At 36.1% G+C, this 18,417-nt stretch overlaps 1 protein-coding gene across 12 annotated transcripts in view; it reads right to left on the bottom strand.

Annotated features, from left to right (window-relative positions):
• Positions 1–18,417, bottom strand: part of PHC3 (polyhomeotic homolog 3) — a 79,113-nt gene that overhangs the window by 45,456 nt on the left and 15,240 nt on the right. For 8 of the 12 annotated variants that reach the window (XR_016038116.1, XM_088839183.1, XM_088839194.1 and 5 more), the window contains 2 exons: positions 8,411–8,569; positions 6,116–6,214 (listed from right to left, as the gene is read on the bottom strand). The exons of 2 other annotated variants lie outside the window; for them this stretch is intronic. Coding sequence is in view for 9 of the 10 variants with exons in the window: in XM_088839183.1 (XP_088695309.1) it covers positions 6,116–6,214; positions 8,411–8,569 (258 nt within the window). In the remaining variant the exon portion in view is untranslated. The remainder of the gene's footprint in view (positions 1–6,115; positions 6,215–8,410; positions 8,570–18,417) is intronic. 2 more of the 12 variants (XM_088839195.1, XM_088839198.1) reach the window with 1 other exon arrangement.

Raw genomic sequence — 18,417 nt, 5'->3', positions numbered from 1 at the left:
ATTCCAGGCAAAGGGGAAAACTTGAGACAAGCTGCAGAGGTGGGAGAGCCCAGGACGCAGAAGGAAGTGTGAGCAGTTACTTCAACTTCACTCTTGAGTTCTCCATGTCAGCACTGAGAAACATTTCAAGCCTACAAGCCCCTCATAAACTTGTGAGAAATTACTACACACAATTAGGGGAGTGTGAATATAATATTGCTATTCTGATAAAGATCAGAAAAGAGATAACAAAAGTTACCTGTTACTAGGTCTACAGAGATTATCTATTATCTCTATAGACCTAGAAACTTTTTAATAATATATATATAATAATAATAGACAAGAGATTATAAGGGAACACCAATCTTCTAAGAAAACAAATTCATGATATCAAACCCACTGTGATAATTATTAAAAGCATTTCCATTAACTAACTTTAAAGAGTTAGGGAGATTTTGTTGGGATGGTTATGAAACACTCACTTGCCTTTGAGAACTAGATCTCACGAGCTGAAGAGACTGTGCAAGGCACTGAAATGCTTTATTGTGATGACTCTTATCTGTGCTATGCTCAGATAGTTGTGTCCCACTTCTGGCAACCCCCTTGACTATAGCCGCCAGGCTCTGTCCACTGGATTCTTCAGGCAAGAATACTGGAGTGGGTTGCCATGCCCTCCTCCTGGGGATCTTTCCAAACCAGGGATCGATCCCAGGTCTCCCACACTGCAGGCGGAGCCACCACAGAAGCCAGACTCCTGTATACACCATGGCTTCTAAACACACTGCCAGTCAGGATGGTGGCAAAGATTATCCCAATTACTCTCATCTGAGGTTTATAACATTTTAAAACAGTAAGACAGAAAATGCCTCTTCTGGATGCCTAACTTTTTGCTCTCTGGAATGAACGCACCCAATACATTAATGCTAGGAAGGAAAACTAAAGTAAAAGAGATTCTAGGGTGACAAATATATTGCTGCTTTATGAATGTTCTTCAGTTTCATGTGTATTTGGTCTCTAACAACAGTACCATTAACTGATGCTCTATACCTTGTCTTTCCAAGTGCTAATGCAGTGTGCAGCCAACAGCAGATGCTAAATAAATGTTTACTTCAGCGAGTTGAAGTTTTAGTCAGTTCTAAGTTACTGAAAGAATTTTCTAAGTGAGACCATATGGAACATCTTCTCTGATTTTTGTGCAATATTTCACAGCAATGTAAACACACTAAATCACTTCTGTATTACTGAAATTTAATGCAAAAATAAAATACGCTAAAATCTAGATTTCTCAGCTTGCCACTCAAAGTCCTCCACTGTCGGCCCAAACCGCTTTGAGCCCCTTTTTCCACTATTTCAGTTCACAATCCTCATTTTCTAGCCAAACTGTTCTGCTCATCCTTCTCCAAACACACCTCACACTTTCTTTAGAGCCCTTGTTCAAATGCCCCTTGCTTCAACAAGGTCTCCTGAACTCCAACACACTGCTTAAGACCAGTTAAATGTCTACTCTTTCTCCCAAAGAAACCTATGTCTCTGGTTAGAAATAATTTCTCCTCCTGCCTATACTTTTCCCATAGAATTTGGATCATACTGGCCTATACCACTGACAAGGGTCTAGCTTATTTTAGAATCAGTAATGTCTGTGTCTGTGACATACTGAGGCTCTGACTGGCAGGCTCTCATCTCTGACATTCATTTTTTTAATCCCCACAGGTCTGGCTGCAGACGTAACAGAAACTACACAAGTCTGAAGCATTCTTCAATATGTGATTCCGAAATATGTATGACATGAATTTTGTTAAGTATCTTGTTCTATTTATAGTTTTCTTAAGCTAACACTAAAATCTGTTCATGTTTAACTAAAAAAAATCTCAACAAATGTCTAGCAGAGGAATATTAAAATCTCTCAGGAAGGGAAAAACATCATAAAATTTAATATGTGCCAAAAATAATAGATAAAGTGGACCACCTTGAGATGATATTCAAAGGCCTAATTATAGTCTGAAAACAAAACTTTTCAAACTAAAAGAATATTCAAAGCAAATGAAGATTTGACACAATGAACCCTTAACCTGCAGCAGTCCATTTATTATACTTCTAATATCTAATATTATCTATTATTAGATATTAGATATTATCTAATATTATATATCTAATATTCTAATATTTCTTCCAATTTTCCCTTTGTTTTCTGGAGTTTTGAAAGACTGTGTGTGTGTGTGTACATATATATATTATATTTTATGTATATAAATGAATAAACTTCAGAATATGGCTTTACTATCTATGGTCATCTTAGATTAAATATTTACAATAAATTTCAAACATGTAAACTATACTCCTGAAGTATATACAGAGCTAACGGAGCTGTTAATAGAAAAACCACATATTCAGATATCCTTGACCTTCACTTTTAAAAAGAACCCACACTTTCTAAGATAAAGAATATTATGGCATCTAATGTCCAACTTTAATTTCATCTGAACTTTTCCTATGATCACTTTGTAGAAACTTTCTGACTTAAAAGAGTCTAGGTTTCACACAAAATATTCTTGCTAATTTCACACCTCACATTTTTATAGTGGATTACCCAAATACTCACTTGTTTTAATTTGTACCTAACTATGTGTGAATTATCGCAGCATCTCTTCTTTGCAGATAAGGGACTAAGAGTGCTGGTAGCAGAACTGTTTCTAGAATCTAAAAGACTGTTTTCTCCTCAATTCTTACAATATTTCCCTGATAGCCTTGGTAAGATTTCTTACTATTCCATGACATACTTTTAGTATTATGATAACTTTCTGAAAGTCAGATTTTTTTTTTCAGGATATGAGATAGAGCATTTAAAATAGTAAATAAGGGTAAGATAGTACCAATTTCTTATTTTTTACAGTGTGCTATAAATTTTACTACTAAGGAAAAATTAACTTATACTGACTTTTGTCAGTTAAAGAATATTAAAACTTCAAATCCGGCATTTCTCAATTTGAATCAAAATATTTTAAAAACTGCAAACATGTTTAAAAATTAACAAAGTGGAACACAAATTCTTCAAACAAACTGAACTTGAGGAAACTTACCACTGGAATACCCAGATTACTAGAAAGCCACATACCTATAAGTATCCTATCTGGACCCAAACAGCTAATTCTATAAATTATTTTGACTATGTTTACATTATAGATGCTACTAAAGACAATGCAAGATGTTTTCTCCATGAGAACCCACAAAACAGACTGTGCTCTGTAGAGAGTTTGTTCATTATATTTTCCTAATAACTGGTTTATTTTACCTTGGAAACTGCAAATCCTTTAAATGGTTGTGTTTCTCTCTTCACTATTAGCTATGTAAAAGCTAAGAACCAAATTTGTGACTCATCTTTAGACAGTGTATAACAAAAACAGTAATTAGTAGCATGTGATATTTTATGTGCCAGGCACTATGCTGAGTATCTATTTATTCCCTGTAACAACTCTGAGCTATTACTTCCAGTTTTAAGTGAAGAAATTGAAGCTTAGCATAAGTAATAACAACAGCTAACATTTAATGAATGCTAACTAGGTTAACAGAAACTTCTGCTTTTCATTTTATTAACCTATTTAATTCTCATTACAATCCTATGAGGCATTATAATTAATATTTATTTTACTTTATATTGTTGAAACTGAAGTGAGAGTTTAAAGATAGAAAATGAGAAGGTGGTAGAACATGTATTTGAATCCAGAGAATCTGGCTCCAGAGTCCAAACTTATAAACACCATGCTATGACCTGTCCAAAATGAATCAACAGGCAAGTGACAAAGTGACTTGCCAAAGTCAGTTTATAAGCCCATGTCTTCCTATTCTTCCCTTTGCAGAGAAAGTACTAATGAGTACGTATAAGATTCCAGGCACTAAACATATATTACTCTTCAACTTCACCCTACAAGTATGTATAACCACTAGAGATGTTTGGTAACTTGTCTAAAGTCATACAACTAATAAATGACTGCAATGGAAGTTGAACTTAAGCCCATGCAGGACTTCATGCACTTAAGTTCAATGCCAACCTAACGCCAAGCTCCATGCCACTTTATAATTCTGGTCTGATTATGCTGACAATGGTCTAGCTCTATTAGGTTTTAGACAAAAAACGGGAAGATAATTACTTCAATACATTCACTCCACAAAGAGACATTTAAAAGTTTAGAGCCCAAAACATCTTAATGTTAACAAAGGTCTTATTTTGTAAACATGTAAAGTGATGCATACAAATAAGTTAAGGAACTGTAGAAGGTCACATAACACATTAGGAGAAACGAGAGTTTAACCGATCACCACCTTTATATGCTGATATATGAACACAGATCTTTACGATGAAAAGAAAGAGATTCCATGAAAAATACCAAAGAATATTACTGCTATCTCATTTTGTACCTTTTACCAGATGATTGAGATTATTAAATTAAAATTACGAAGCCAAGGATGACCTAAGGATATATTAACTTCTGCCATATGCAACCCAAAACATTAACAATGGAAAAATACAATACAAAATGGTATCATACAATATAAAAGTCTATTCAACAGCTTTAATTTAAAATATACTCTATTTCATTCATTTTTATTAACCTGAGGTGCAACTTACATACAATAAAATGAATGAACTAGTGCATTAAGTTTTGACATATGTATACATCATGGTACCACCACCCCAATTAAAATATAGAACATTCCCTTCATTCATGCCCCTTCCCAGTCCATCTCCTCCACCTTCTGCTCTAGGTATCACAAATCCATTTTTTTTTTCACTATAGATTAGTTCTGCCTGTTCTGGAATTCATATAAATGAAGTCACAAAGCATGCACTCTCTGATATCTAGCTTCTTTTACTAATTATAATGTTTCTGAGATGCATCAGTAATCTGTTCCTTTTTATTTCTGAGCAATATTCCACAATATGCTTATCCATTCACCAGTTAAAGGAGACTGGTTACTTCCAATTTGGGGCTATTCTCAATAGAGCTGCTACGAACATTCATTTAAATATCTTTATGTGGATATATGTTTTCAAATCTCTCAGGGTAAACATCTAGAAGTGGAATTGCTGGGTCACATGCTAAGCATATGTTGAACTTTACATGTGCTAGTATGGCTGCTCCACATTCCTGCCAAACATGGTATTTTCAAGTCTCCATTTCAGGCTTTCTAGTGAGTCTGTAGTGATACTCAGTGTGGTTTTGGTTTACATTTCTAGAAAGATTAATAATGTTGAGCATTTTTTTCATGTGCTTATTGGCCTTCGGCTTATCCTCTTTTGTGAAGTGTTAAATCTTTTGCCCATTTTTAACTAAACTGTTCAAGATCTCATTGAGTTTTACACCTATTTTATATATTCTTAATGTAAGTCCTTTGATTGTCCTAGTGAACATTTCCCCTCAGTCTGTGGCTTGCCTCATTTTTGTAGCGATGTCTTTTGAAGAACAGTTTTTAAATTTTGATAAAATCCAATTTATCATTATTTTCTTTTATGGCTAATTCTTTTTGTGTCCTATCTGAGAAAGCTCTGCCTACCCTAGAGCTGTAAAACTATCTCCCATGTCTTCTTCTAGAGGTTTAATAGTTTCGTCTTTTGTCTTCAGGTCTACATTCTAGTTCTACTTTATTTTTGTGAATGGTGTAAGGTGAAAATTAGTTTTCCATAGAACCAAACAAATATAAACAAAAAGACTGAGTAATAACCTACTCAATTTTTTAAATTTAAAATTTATCCAACTCTGTTTTTTAAATTTAAAAATTATCATTTTAAAATTCAAGAGCCATCCTGACTTAGTTATTACTTAACTGCTTGCAAAGGAAACTGAAGAATACATCTCACATAAAAGCAGATCTGCTTTACAGTAGAACTGAACATAAAATGTCATTGCAAAAACACATTAACTTCACTAATGTCAAATAACCTAAATATCCATGTTTCATGGCATTATAATTTCTACAGAACCAAAAAATGTTCTCTAAGTTCTTACTATAGTAAATGTTAATCTGAAATGTATGACAAAAAGCACTGAAACCATAAGTAACTTAAACACAAATGTATGTTAATCTTTAACCTGAAGACCCAGACCTTAGAGTACCAACTTATGAAGCTAGACAAGCTCACCTGAGTAGCTGCAGACTGACAGGAAGATGACGATGACGACGAGACAACAGGAATGTCAGACTGTACAGCAGCCACAGTGGTAGCGGGTGTGAAAATCAGCTGTACAGACAGAAAAACCAAAAAAATACCCTAAGACAAAAGAACATGTCCCACACACAATGTATAGCAGGCAAGAGAGACTGAAATTTGTGACAGAAAGACAATGCAGATTAGGACTGTCTCCTACGCAAAAGGTTTTACATGACAAGAAGTTTTTGATAATAGAGAACTCAAAAGGAAAAAAAAAAAAAACCATAAACATTTCTCAAACAGTTCATGATTCTGATGAATAGAAAATAAATCAGTGCTCAAAAGAGAAAATGTATTTTGGCAATATAAAATCCACATTCCAAATTTTTCCCCAAGTAAACTATTAAACTTTTCCTAGCTCAAAACTATCGTGACAGGATTCCTAAAATGGAAGTTGTAATAGACAACCATTGTCACTGCTCGAATGCAAATTAAATTTCAATGAGAAACATGAAAAGAAACACCAAAAACTCTTTTCAGTCCTCTTTACCCCCAAAGGATAACCATGCCACATACTATACTATTTCACTCACCTACACAGGATCTGTGTGTAGTACAAACTTAGGTTGCTCTTGATTTTAAAAGTATTTGTAAAGAAATATTCATTCTAAGTGTAAATGCCACATGTCAAAATTCAACAGCAAAACAGCTTGCAAATAAAACTTTACATCAAAAAAAAAGAAAGACATACTCAATTTAATTATCACCATCTAATTTTTTAATACTGAAACAATGCCATTAATTTAAAAAGGCAATACAATCCAGTTAGCCCAATCCAACTTAGTAAATTATGACAGTTGTTTCAAAGAACCTGTGAATATCTCAAAATTGCATCAAAAGTTATACAATTCCTCTAAATCCATTTCTGTTTAAATTAAAATTATCAATGAAGGAATCTTTTAAACTTCAGTTCTTTATATACTAAATTTAAGTGAATTAAACAACAAAGTATAACTTTCACAAGAATGATTCAATACAAACAGCTAAAAGCACTAAACCTAAAAAGATGTTCTATCTAGCATGAACCATATGAAACTGCCAGTTTTAAAGGTGAAAAACAGCCAAAAAGCAATCATTTCAAATGGTTTCCCTAACTTTGAAGCATGTGTGTGTGCTAAGTTGCTTCAGCCGTGTTCGACTCTTTGCAACCCTATGGACTGCAGCCCACCAGGCTCCTCTGTCCATGGGATTCTCCAGGCAAGAACACTGGAGTGGGTTGCCATGCCCTTCTCTAGAGGATCTTCCCAACCCAGGGATCTAATCCCATCTCTGATGTCTCCTGCATTAGCAGGTGGGTTCTTTACCACTAGAGCCACCTGGGAAGCCCAATTCTGAAGCTTATTATTGATTAAATAAGATCTCATGGGGGGTTGGGGAACAACCAGAAATACAGTCATGTATACTGAATAGTCTGTAAATAAAAACGGGGTCATTATCACTGCTTCCCACTAGAAATATGATAGAAACTTTCTTTGCAATTTTAGTAAAGAATTGGGAATCCAGATATATATTCAGTTCACTGGATATAAAAATATAAATAAATTCCTATCAGGGATAAAGCTCTTCTCTAGCAATCTTTAAAGACATCAAATAAAGTAAATGTCAACCAATTTTTACATTCCTTAAAGCTCAATAAGTAAATTAGGAAATCAGTAGCCAAATTAACATTCTTATATTAACCAAAGATCAAAGTGATCATAAGAACATAAATCAGCTTGCAGATTTTAAGATGGGAATAACTAAAGTTAAGACTCATCTGGTAAATTATCAAGAACTCCAATCCAGCTTTCAGAAGATTCCACAATAAAAAGTGTAATTAATAGTTAAAACCATGTTTTTAATGTTTCTAATGATTTCATCAAATCTAAAATGTCAAAGATACATGGTGATTTTATATATCACTATAAGAACCAACTACAAGATGCCAATTATAAAATGCATCTCAATTTTGAGAAGTTAAAATATGAAAAAAGATTTGAAATCAAAGAAATTTGATATTAAAAAATAACCACTCATGTTACAGAATGTTAGCTACATCAAGAAGGCCTACTAATTTAAAGTAGAATTTTTTCATGGCATAAACGTATAGAGTTAATCACATACACACACAAAAATTGTTAAACATTCTTTAAGTATTAAAAATGCCTCCTACTGCATCAATCAAGAAACATTTTGATCTCTCTCAAGTTTTTAAACACTGAAAAAATCTGGTAGCTCGTATCTTACCATTTGAGCTCGGAGATACATTTGAGCTTGGCTTGCCGTTAGGGTAGGGGAGGTACTCCCTAGTAACATAGTCTGTTGGGTAATACTGCCACTGGTAGAACTGGAAGCCTGGGAACGGCTTATTAACTGTGCAGGTGTAGGAGAAGTAGAGAGGTTGATCTAAGGAAGAAAACATATCAGGTCATAGGCTTCCATTTCTTGCTTCCATGTCATTGAATTTCACCAAGTTGCAGTTAGGCAATCAATGGTATATATTGTGGCTAAGGAACCTAAGAGAGGGCTTCATGTTTGACAGACCTGTCAGTTCTTAGGTGATTATTCGCACATATGCAAACAACAGCATGTACGGGTTAGTAATCAGGACCATTTTTAAGGATATTCTTATTGTGTTTCATAAGACTCCAACATCTTAAAATATCATTTCTACTACTTCCCAAAAATTAGGGCTATTGTTCCATTATTTCAATATTCCACATAATAATTTAAAACATCTGAATCGACAGTTTATACTATTTTGTCATTTTCTGTCACATTTTGAGGGATTTCTGAAATGAATAAAAATTAAAACACAGATAATCCATTCACATGTATAAAAATATACAAAGAACTAGCAAAATCTCTTTCAAAAGTTCTAAGAACAGAATTGTTACTTGTCATACAGATGAAAAACTCCTTAATGTTGGTTACAATATTAAACTATAAAAACTAAAACTGTTGTTAAAAGAATAAATTAGTGCATGGTCTAACTCTCGGCTATAAAACAGACTAGTAACTAGTTTCACCTGTGAAGGCAAACTGGGTAGGACAGGGAACAGGGCAAAGGGACATACATAAACCACTACATCATGTATTATCCATTTAAAAAATATTTTTAATGATAATTAAAAATCCAACCTCTAGGGAATGGCAACCCACTCCAGTATCTTGTCTGGAAAATCTCATGGACAAATCAGCCTGGTGGGCTACAGTCTATGGCACTGTGGAGTCGGACACAACTTAGCAACTGAACAACAACACACAATCAGGCAGATTGTGATTTGGGGAAATAATTCTTGATGAAAATGTGACATAAAATGAAGACTGAAGTGACCAAGCAATATGGAATACGGAATTTTGTAAGAAGTTAAAATTTGTGTATAGAATAATAATTGCAAATATTCAAACAATAAAGTCCATGGCTAAAGGAAAAAAATCCAACCTCAAATTCTTTTTATGGACAATGAAGAGAATAAAAATAAAAAATAGTTTAATTATTAGACTTCTGATTCAAGAAACAAAGCAGACTGAACTAATATATCCATGTGCCCAAATGTACTCACTGAAAAGGAAGACCAACATGAAAAATTATAATAATATATCAGTTCAGTTCAGTCGCTCAGTCGTGTCTGACTCTTTGTGACCCAACGAATCACAGCACGCCAGGCCTCCCTGTCCATCACCAACTCCCGGAGTTCACTCAAACCCATGTCCATTGAGTCGGTGATGCCATCCAGCCATCTCATTCTGTCGTCCCCTTCTCCTCCTGCCCCCAATCCCTCCCAGCATCAGTCTTTTCCAGTGAGTCAACTCTTCGCATGAGGTGGCCAAAGTATTGCAGTTTCAGCCCAAAAAAGGGGAGGGGAAAGGGAAATTCCAGGAGCCAGAAAGGAAGAAACTCAGATACAAGATCCAAGTAACAGCAAGGCAACTTAGGGAGATACTGGCCCACAAAGCTAGAAGACCTGATTTTGAGCCTATTTCACAGGAGACCTAGAGGTAAATCTCCTTCTGAGCCAATATCCTCAAAAGAGCTCCTCAATATGTGAAAAGCAGCTGGGAAAGCTCTGCCCATGCATCCTGAAAAGCAGCAAGAAAGCTTGTTATATGCCCCGATCCTAGTGGAAGGAGAGAGGTTCTTATAAGAAAAAAAACTCCAGGTTTGTGCCATATAGGGGTACACTACCTGCACAGTTCCATAATCTATCCCAAAACATCAGCATTTGTACTAAACCAGGATCTGTTAACCTCAACAAGTGACTGGAGGGAGTTGAGTGAAGGTTAATCAGGGGATCTCTCTGTTTCTGTAACTTCTTGAGTCTATAATTATTTAAAAATAAAAAGTTAAGAAAACTGCATAGTGTGTACATGAGTTGGTTAACTAATTCTTGAAATTTAGTTGTATCTTTTAAGTATTTCTTAATTTTAATAAAATGCTGTCCATGGAATTTTCCAGGCAAGAATAGTGGAACAGATTACCATTTCCTACAGGGAATCCTCTCAACCCAGGGATATAACCAGCATCTCTTGTATCTCCCGCTTGGCAGGTGGAATCTTTACCACTCACGCCACCTGGAAAGCCCAACTTAAATCCGTAATTCAGTGCATAAATACAAGTAATAAAATATAAAAAATCATTCTATAACCTGGCTTTTATCCCTAGCACACCACTAAAATCCCATTTGCAAAAATCACCACTACCTTATGACAAATTCAGTGGATTCTTCCTAGAAATCTTTTCAATCTTCTTTACCAGCTCTTTCTAGCCCACCCCCAAACTCTTCATCCTTTGTTCCCAACACTTTTCCTCTTCAATTTCTAGATTATCCTATCTACTCCCATAGTTTGGAATAATTCAATCCTAAAGACGCTCAATCCTTAATGACAAATCCTTCCTCTCCAAGTCCAAATAAGTAACAGAATACATCTTTCTGGATGTCTCTTAAACGGACTCAAACCCAACATGCTCAATCACCAAACTCATTATCATTCCTCCTTAAACCAGCTTCTCCTCAAATGGCCACTGACATCTTCTAACAATCCCCCAAGATAGACTATCTGAAAGTCATCATAACTCATCATAGTCCCTCTCCTATAACTCACACACAGAATCAGTCACATATCTTACTGTTTCTACACCTCTATCTTCCTCAATTTCATTCTGATTTTGAATCACTTTGAGTCTCTGAACCCACAGCATTTCCAGCTACTTTACCAGATGCAAACTGATCTCCCTGCTTGGAATATTATCTTCTCTGACTTGCCAGATAATCCTTCCCATTAATTAACGATTTAAAAATCTATGGTAACATTCAAACTCCCCTGACTACCGCTCTAGTATCATCTCTTCCTACTCCTCCATACAAACCCTTCATTAGTCATATGAAGCTACTGACAATGTAACATCTCAGGCCTTTGTGGCCTGGCAACAATGGTCCGGGGACTTAATTGAGCATCCCCACCCCATGTAGTAAATAATTCCCTCTCAAAAATCAGCTGCTAAGCTTTTTAAGGCATCCCTATACCCCACAGTAGAACTGACTATTCCCTCTCCCTTTATGCCTGTTATCTTCTATAACTTCCATATACTTCTAGCATATACTTCTACCTCACTCATTTAAACAGTGATTTTTTTTAAGAGTGGGGCCCATGTGTTATTTATCTTCATATATTCAATATCTATAAGAGAGCCTTCCATCAATGTTAATTAACTTAATGAATGCCATGTTATTTTAAGGCATACTTCATACTTTAAATGTAATATCACACAGAGTGAGCGTGCATGTATGTAAGAAGAAAAATCAATTCTGGTACAGCCCCTAACAAAACACAGTAAAAATGCAGATGGTGTGGTGATACTAATTTCACCTCTACTTTTGATGTGCTACATAATAAGTCATTAATAACCCCCCACAGAAAACATATTCTTTTTCTACACCATTCCACATATGTTTTTGGATAAACCCTTGTCCCAAAGATTAAATCACTTAGCAGAGTAAAACTGGTCCATGTTTACTGACTCATTTTGGCATACAGGGAGCTTTCCTATACCCTGACAGCTTGTTAATTTGGGTCACTCTACAGTAATAATGCCTTGCCACTGTTTTCCAGTCAGTGATTCTTAAAAAATAAAAAAGGAAGGTAGGTACGTAGGCAAGAAGGAATATACTCTTAATAAAGGACAGACCACACACTCTTTAAACAAAAACATAAGAGTCTTCTTAAAAACTGACTGGCTGATAGCTAAAGTGCCTGAGAATACTCTGTGAGGAAGCAGAACAAAAAGTATTTACAAACACAATGCTTTTTCTTAAAAAAGAAAAAAAGGAACTAAGAAAACTAAACAGTAACCTCCGAGCCACCTGCATTTCACTTTGTCGAAGTTGTGAGATCAAAGAAAAAATGTTTATTTTTAAGTTCCAGATGGCAAGCACCATTTCAGTGTCTACTAATGAAGGCGTAATCCATAAGGGCAAGATCAGCATCCAACCCTGCAAGAAATCCTTTCCTTTCCAGAACTGATATGCTCTCCTCTGCTCATCTAAACCAGATGCCCTAAACTCTTTGCATCATGTTCTCTGTCACTCCTATCTCAACATTCATAATTCCCTTTCATTTTAAAGTCTTGGCCAATCCTGTCACCTTACAACCCATCCCCACACTCCATAAAAGAACTTACTCCTTTAGCCTTATTACTGGAAGCTATCCCTCTACTGACACTACAAGTCACCAAAGGAAACCAAATCTGCCAAGAAAAGCCATGTAACTTCCAACCACTCCTTGGTGCCCCCAATAGGAGGTTACACAGAGTACTCCCTGAAACCAAAGCCTATTTTAGACCCACAACAGCCATGTGACTAACCAGAATCCGTAAGGTGCATCCACAGAGAGACACGGTAGACTGACGTAAGAAGGTTGATGTATGTCTATATTCAATAGCATGAAAATATTTTTATGACCTACTGCCAAGTGAAAAAAATTGTAGAACATGTAGAATACCAGTATCTGCATGTATGGATATATACATACCATATATGTGGAAAACATGTTAAGAGAGAAATGACTACACTATATATACATACAATAACGCATACTTGTAAAACTATTTGATTAGATTTGATATCAATATATACACATACACACACATATTTGGAAGAATAGCCACCAAAATGCTAGAGGTGAATCAAGCCTGCTAGGGGTAAAATTGGGGAATTATTTATATTTTCTTTTTCAAAGTTTCTGTCTTTTCTATGTAGGTATTAACTTGAGAATCAGAGAGGAAATGTTTTCCTCTCTTTTATATGTAGTACATCATTTTGTTTTTATCACATTAAAGCAGCATATACATTTTCTTGTCTCATTCAGTGGGAATCTGTAATCCAGATACCTAAAAGTATAAAATATTACATAGAAATTTCAAGTAATAATACCTATCCACGAAGGATTTCCTTTTTAAGAGACCACATATTTTTAATAATGAAGTGAAGTAAAATGCCTATCCTATTATAGAAAATCATTATTTCTACTTTCTGCAATACAAGCTGTAAAAACAGCAGCAAAACAATCAAACAAAAAACTTCATGACCTCCTAACTGCCCTCAGACTTTGACACCCTAAAAAAGTTGCAACACTGAAACAATTAAAACGCTGGAAATAATGGTACAGCAACAGAAATGGTTACATAAGATAAAGTGCAGCCATACAGTGTGCAACACTATACAGTAGCTCAAGCAGTTGAGGGAGACAAAAAGCTCTGAAGACACACTGTTAAGTATAAAAACAAAATGCAGAATACCTACCTGTATTTATAGTATGTTTAAAAAATTGTAAACACTTATGCACACACTTCTTATACTATTTATGTTCTTAATGTATAAATAAAGACCTGAAAAAGATATCCAGAAAACTGAGGAGAGAGAAGGCTGAAGAGGACTTAGCACTTCACTTTATCTGCACTACCGGAATATTTTATAAGAATCTAGTATAACTGCTCATGACCATACAAATATGCAGGCTACAGGTTTTTTTCTTTTTTTTCTTTTTTATTGGAGGCTAATTATTTTACAATATTATATTGGTTGGTTTTGCCATACATTGACATGAATTCGCCCTGGGTTTACATAAGTTCCCCTTCCTGAACCCCCCTCCCTCCTCCCTTTATCCTCCCTCTGGGTCATCCCTGCACACCAGCCCCGAGCATCCTGTAACATGCATCAACCCTGAACTGGTGATTCGTTTCACATATGACAACATACATGTTTCAATGCCGTTCTCCCAAATCATCCCACCCTCACCCTCTCCCAGAGTCCCAAAGACTGTTCTATACATCTGTGTTTCTTTTGCTGTCTCGTATACAGGGTTATCATTTGCATCTTTCTAAATTCCATATATATGCGTCAGTATACTGTATTGGTGTTTTTCTTTCTGGCTTACTTCACTCTGTATAATAGGCTCCAGTTTCATCCACCTCATTAGAACTGATTCAAATGCATTCTTTTTAATGGCTGAGTAATACTCCATTGTGTATATGTACCAAAGCTTTCTTATCCATTCGTCTGCAGATGGACATCTAGGTTGCGTCCATGTCCTGGCTATTATAAACAGTGCTGCAATGAACATTGGAGTCCATGTGTCTCTTTCAATTCTGGTTTCCTTGGTGTGTATGCCCAGGAGTGCGATTGCTGGATCATATGGCAGTTCTATTTCCAGTTTTATGAGGAATCTCCACACTGTTCTCCATAGTGGCTGTACTAGTTTGCATTCCCACCAACAGTGTTAAGAGGGTTCCCTTCTCTCCACACCCTCTCCAGCATTTATTGCATGTAGACTTTTGGATAGCAGCCATTCTGACTGGTGACTACTGTTAAGTTGTGAAGTAGATTTCTAACTATCAGTTAAAATTAAATATTTTCAGAATCCTTGAAAACAATGAGTTTTAAAACTTAAAATACCTTCTAAAATTAATAGAAGATAAGTATCTATGGTTTTAAGCAAGTAATTTTCCCTCAGAAAAATTCATAATGAATTCATTTGATATGTAATTGATCTGATTTAGACATTTTTTTGAGAAAACTGATCATTTATAAGGTTCTTGATCTAAAAACAATCTCACCAATAAGTACACTTAGGAAAATTTTTAAAAGAGCATTACTAGATAGAAAGACACATAACATTCAATGCAAGTTTACTTATAACAACAAAAAAAAGAAAATAGAAAAGTTAAAATTGCCAGGAAGCGGAAAATAGTTTTGTTTTTTAAGGAGAACATTATGTAGCCATTAAAAGTCATGTTTATAAAACAATAAATACTGAAGATAATGGGCTTCCCTGATAGTTAAGTTGGTCAAGAATTCTCCTGCGACACAGCAGACCTGGATTCAAACCCTGGATTGGGGAGATCCAATCCCTGGATTGGGGAGATCCCCTTGAGAAGGGAAAAGCTACCCACTCCAGTATTCTCGCCTGGAGAACTCCATAGACTATAGTCCATGGGATCGCAAAGAGTCAGACATGACTTTCCCTTCACTGAAGATAATGGTCTGAGCACACCCATTTGCTTCTCCCTCCTACTAACTGAAATATCAGTTAATACAATAACAAAAATGATTGGAGGAAACAAATATACAAATTTAGACTGTGGGACAAGTGACCTGAGCTGTTTAAAAAAAAAAGGGAGGGGGTAACAGGGGAGACTTTTTATATTAAAGGAAAACAGGACACTCACATGCGATGTGTGAGCCTTAACTAAACCTTGGGAAAATGTATTCTGGAGACTACTGAGGGAATCCAAATATGAGGCATACACGAGATACTACCTCAATATTAAATTTCTTAGGTGTGATATGTGGCTGTGGGTATGTAAGACAATCTCCCTCCTGGATAATACATGCTAAGTACTTGGGACTAAAGTGCCATGATGTCTTCAACTTATTTTTAAAATGATCAGGAAAACAATGTATAAATAGAGAGGAACTTAACAACTGGTGTAGACAGCTACATTAAGAGTACACAAGGGTCAATGCTTCCGTTCCGTTCAGTCACTCAGTCGTGTCCAACTCTTTGCGACCCCGTGGACTGTAGCCTACCAGGCTTCTCCGTCCATGGGATTCTCCAGGCAAGAATACTGGAGTGGGTTACCATCTCCTTCTCCAGGGGATCTTCCATTTTTTCTGTGGGTTTAAAAGTTTTTTCCAAAAAGAACTTAGGGGATTAAAAAAACAGTATCAGAGAAAACACACATACAGCAAAGAGAGAGAGAGAAAGGAGGGTACCATATGCATTTCTGTAAGACCTAAAGAAGATGGGATCACACTAATGGATAAAACAGAGAAGGAAGCTATAATCCAGAATACAGGAGGAAACAGATTAGAGTGGATTTAGACTCAGAAAAGCGTCTGCCTCCAATGCGGGAGACCCGGGTTCAATCCCTGGGTTGGGAAGCTCCCCTGGAGAAGGAAATGGCAACCCACTCCAGTACTCTTGCCTGGAGAACGCCATGGACGGAGGAGCCTGGTAGGCTACAGTCCACGGGGTCGCAAAGAGTCAGACACAACTGAGCAACTTCACTTTCATTTAGACATGAAAGCAGAGGTAAGAAATGGAGCCAAAAACTGAAGGATTTTACTTACAGGTCTGTCTAGAAAACAGACTTACCATACATAACCCCACCCCTCTCCCATGTCAAACAGGCAGAGACCTAGAAAGGAAGGAGACTTCTCTAAAAGTCAAGGAACTGTCAAGGAAAGGCGAGGCTTCTAGAGTGGGTACTCATACCTGGAAGTAAAACTCTCCTTACTCTGAAACTACTGGCTCACCAGCCAGCTTCTAATCTGTATGCCTTCAATTCTAAATCTGCCAAAAATATATCCTTCCCACTGTGACCACTAATGCTATTTCCACATGCAAAGACAGAAATCTTAATCGGCCTTTCCACTAAGAAAAGGAAAGAGGTCTGTTAGGGCCAGACCTATCTTCAGAGCAGTGGAAGAAATCCATGCTGATTAATTTATATAATCATCTACTCTTAAATATAAACAGAAAACCAAGCATTTTAAGAGAACACTGCTTTCTAAGAGAAAAACCAACAGCATGAAAGGAAAAGACCAAGATAGTTTCTAAGGAATATAATTGAGTCAAGAAAAAGAATTTTGATATCTGATAACAGAGATCTAAATATTTCATCCATAACAGAAAAACAGGATTCTAGGAAAAAGAAAATGCTCTTAGAAATCGGAAATACGAAGGCTAAACTAAAATTTTCTTTTAAATGTAAAAAGAAAGGGTTAAGGAGGGGGGTCAAGGAAATATGTCACAACAGAATAAAAAGATAAAGACAGAAAATAAGCAAAAAGCTAAACAAAGTAAAGGTTCAATCCAGAAAGACCAATATCCAACTAAGGAGTTCCAGAAACAGAGGATAGAGAAAAACAGAAGGAAAGAAATTTTTGTTAAGACTTTTTTAGTTTCATACACATGAACACTAAGTTTCACAGTCAAAGGATCCAAAAAGTGACCTGAACACAATGACATCTAGACAGCCTTCATGAAACTCCAGAAAAACTAAAAAGACACACCTAAAAGCCTGAAGGGAAGAAGTACCAGTTAGTGATGATAAGACTTAAATCAGCCTTTTCTTTGGTCATGCTAAAAATCTGAAAACAATGGTTCCTGCTTTCAAGTTTCCTAAGAAAAATCATTTTCAATATAGAGTTTATATACAAATAATTATGAAAAAGGTATAGGGGAGGGGATTTTTAGACCTACAAATATTCCACATTTATAAGCAAGTTTTTAGAATATACTCCAGTAAAACAAAACTCCTATCACAGTGTTCTTTGACTATTTATATGTCTGCAGACTATAACCAATTGAAGGCAAAAGGAGAAGAGGGCAGCAGAGGATGAGATGGTTGGATGGCATCACCGGCTCAATGGACATGAGTTTGAGCAGGCTCTGGGAGATGGTGAAGGACAGGCAGGCCTGGCGTGCTGCAGTCCATGGGGTAGCAAAGAGTGGGACACAATTTAGCAGCTGAACAACAACAAAACTATATCCAGCGTATGCTAAGACCTTCGTTCACTTAAAATCCTTGGCACCTAACACAATGCCTGGCACCAAGTAGGGATTTGGGAAGGAAACACTGGCACAGATGATCCTCAGGAGTCTGGGAGACTAACGCAGAATCCCATTCAGGAATGAATCTCCAAAACTAAGCTCTGCTATTTCAGGATCACGAGCTCAGGACTGAGTCC

This window comes from Moschus berezovskii, chromosome 1 (assembly GCF_049115385.1).
Source record: "Moschus berezovskii isolate FMDL1 chromosome 1, NW_MosBer_1.0, whole genome shotgun sequence".
NCBI lineage: Eukaryota > Metazoa > Chordata > Mammalia > Artiodactyla > Moschidae > Moschus > Moschus berezovskii.
The sequence above is the reverse complement of the archived record's forward strand: the minus strand, read 5'-3'. Positions and strand labels throughout refer to the sequence as shown.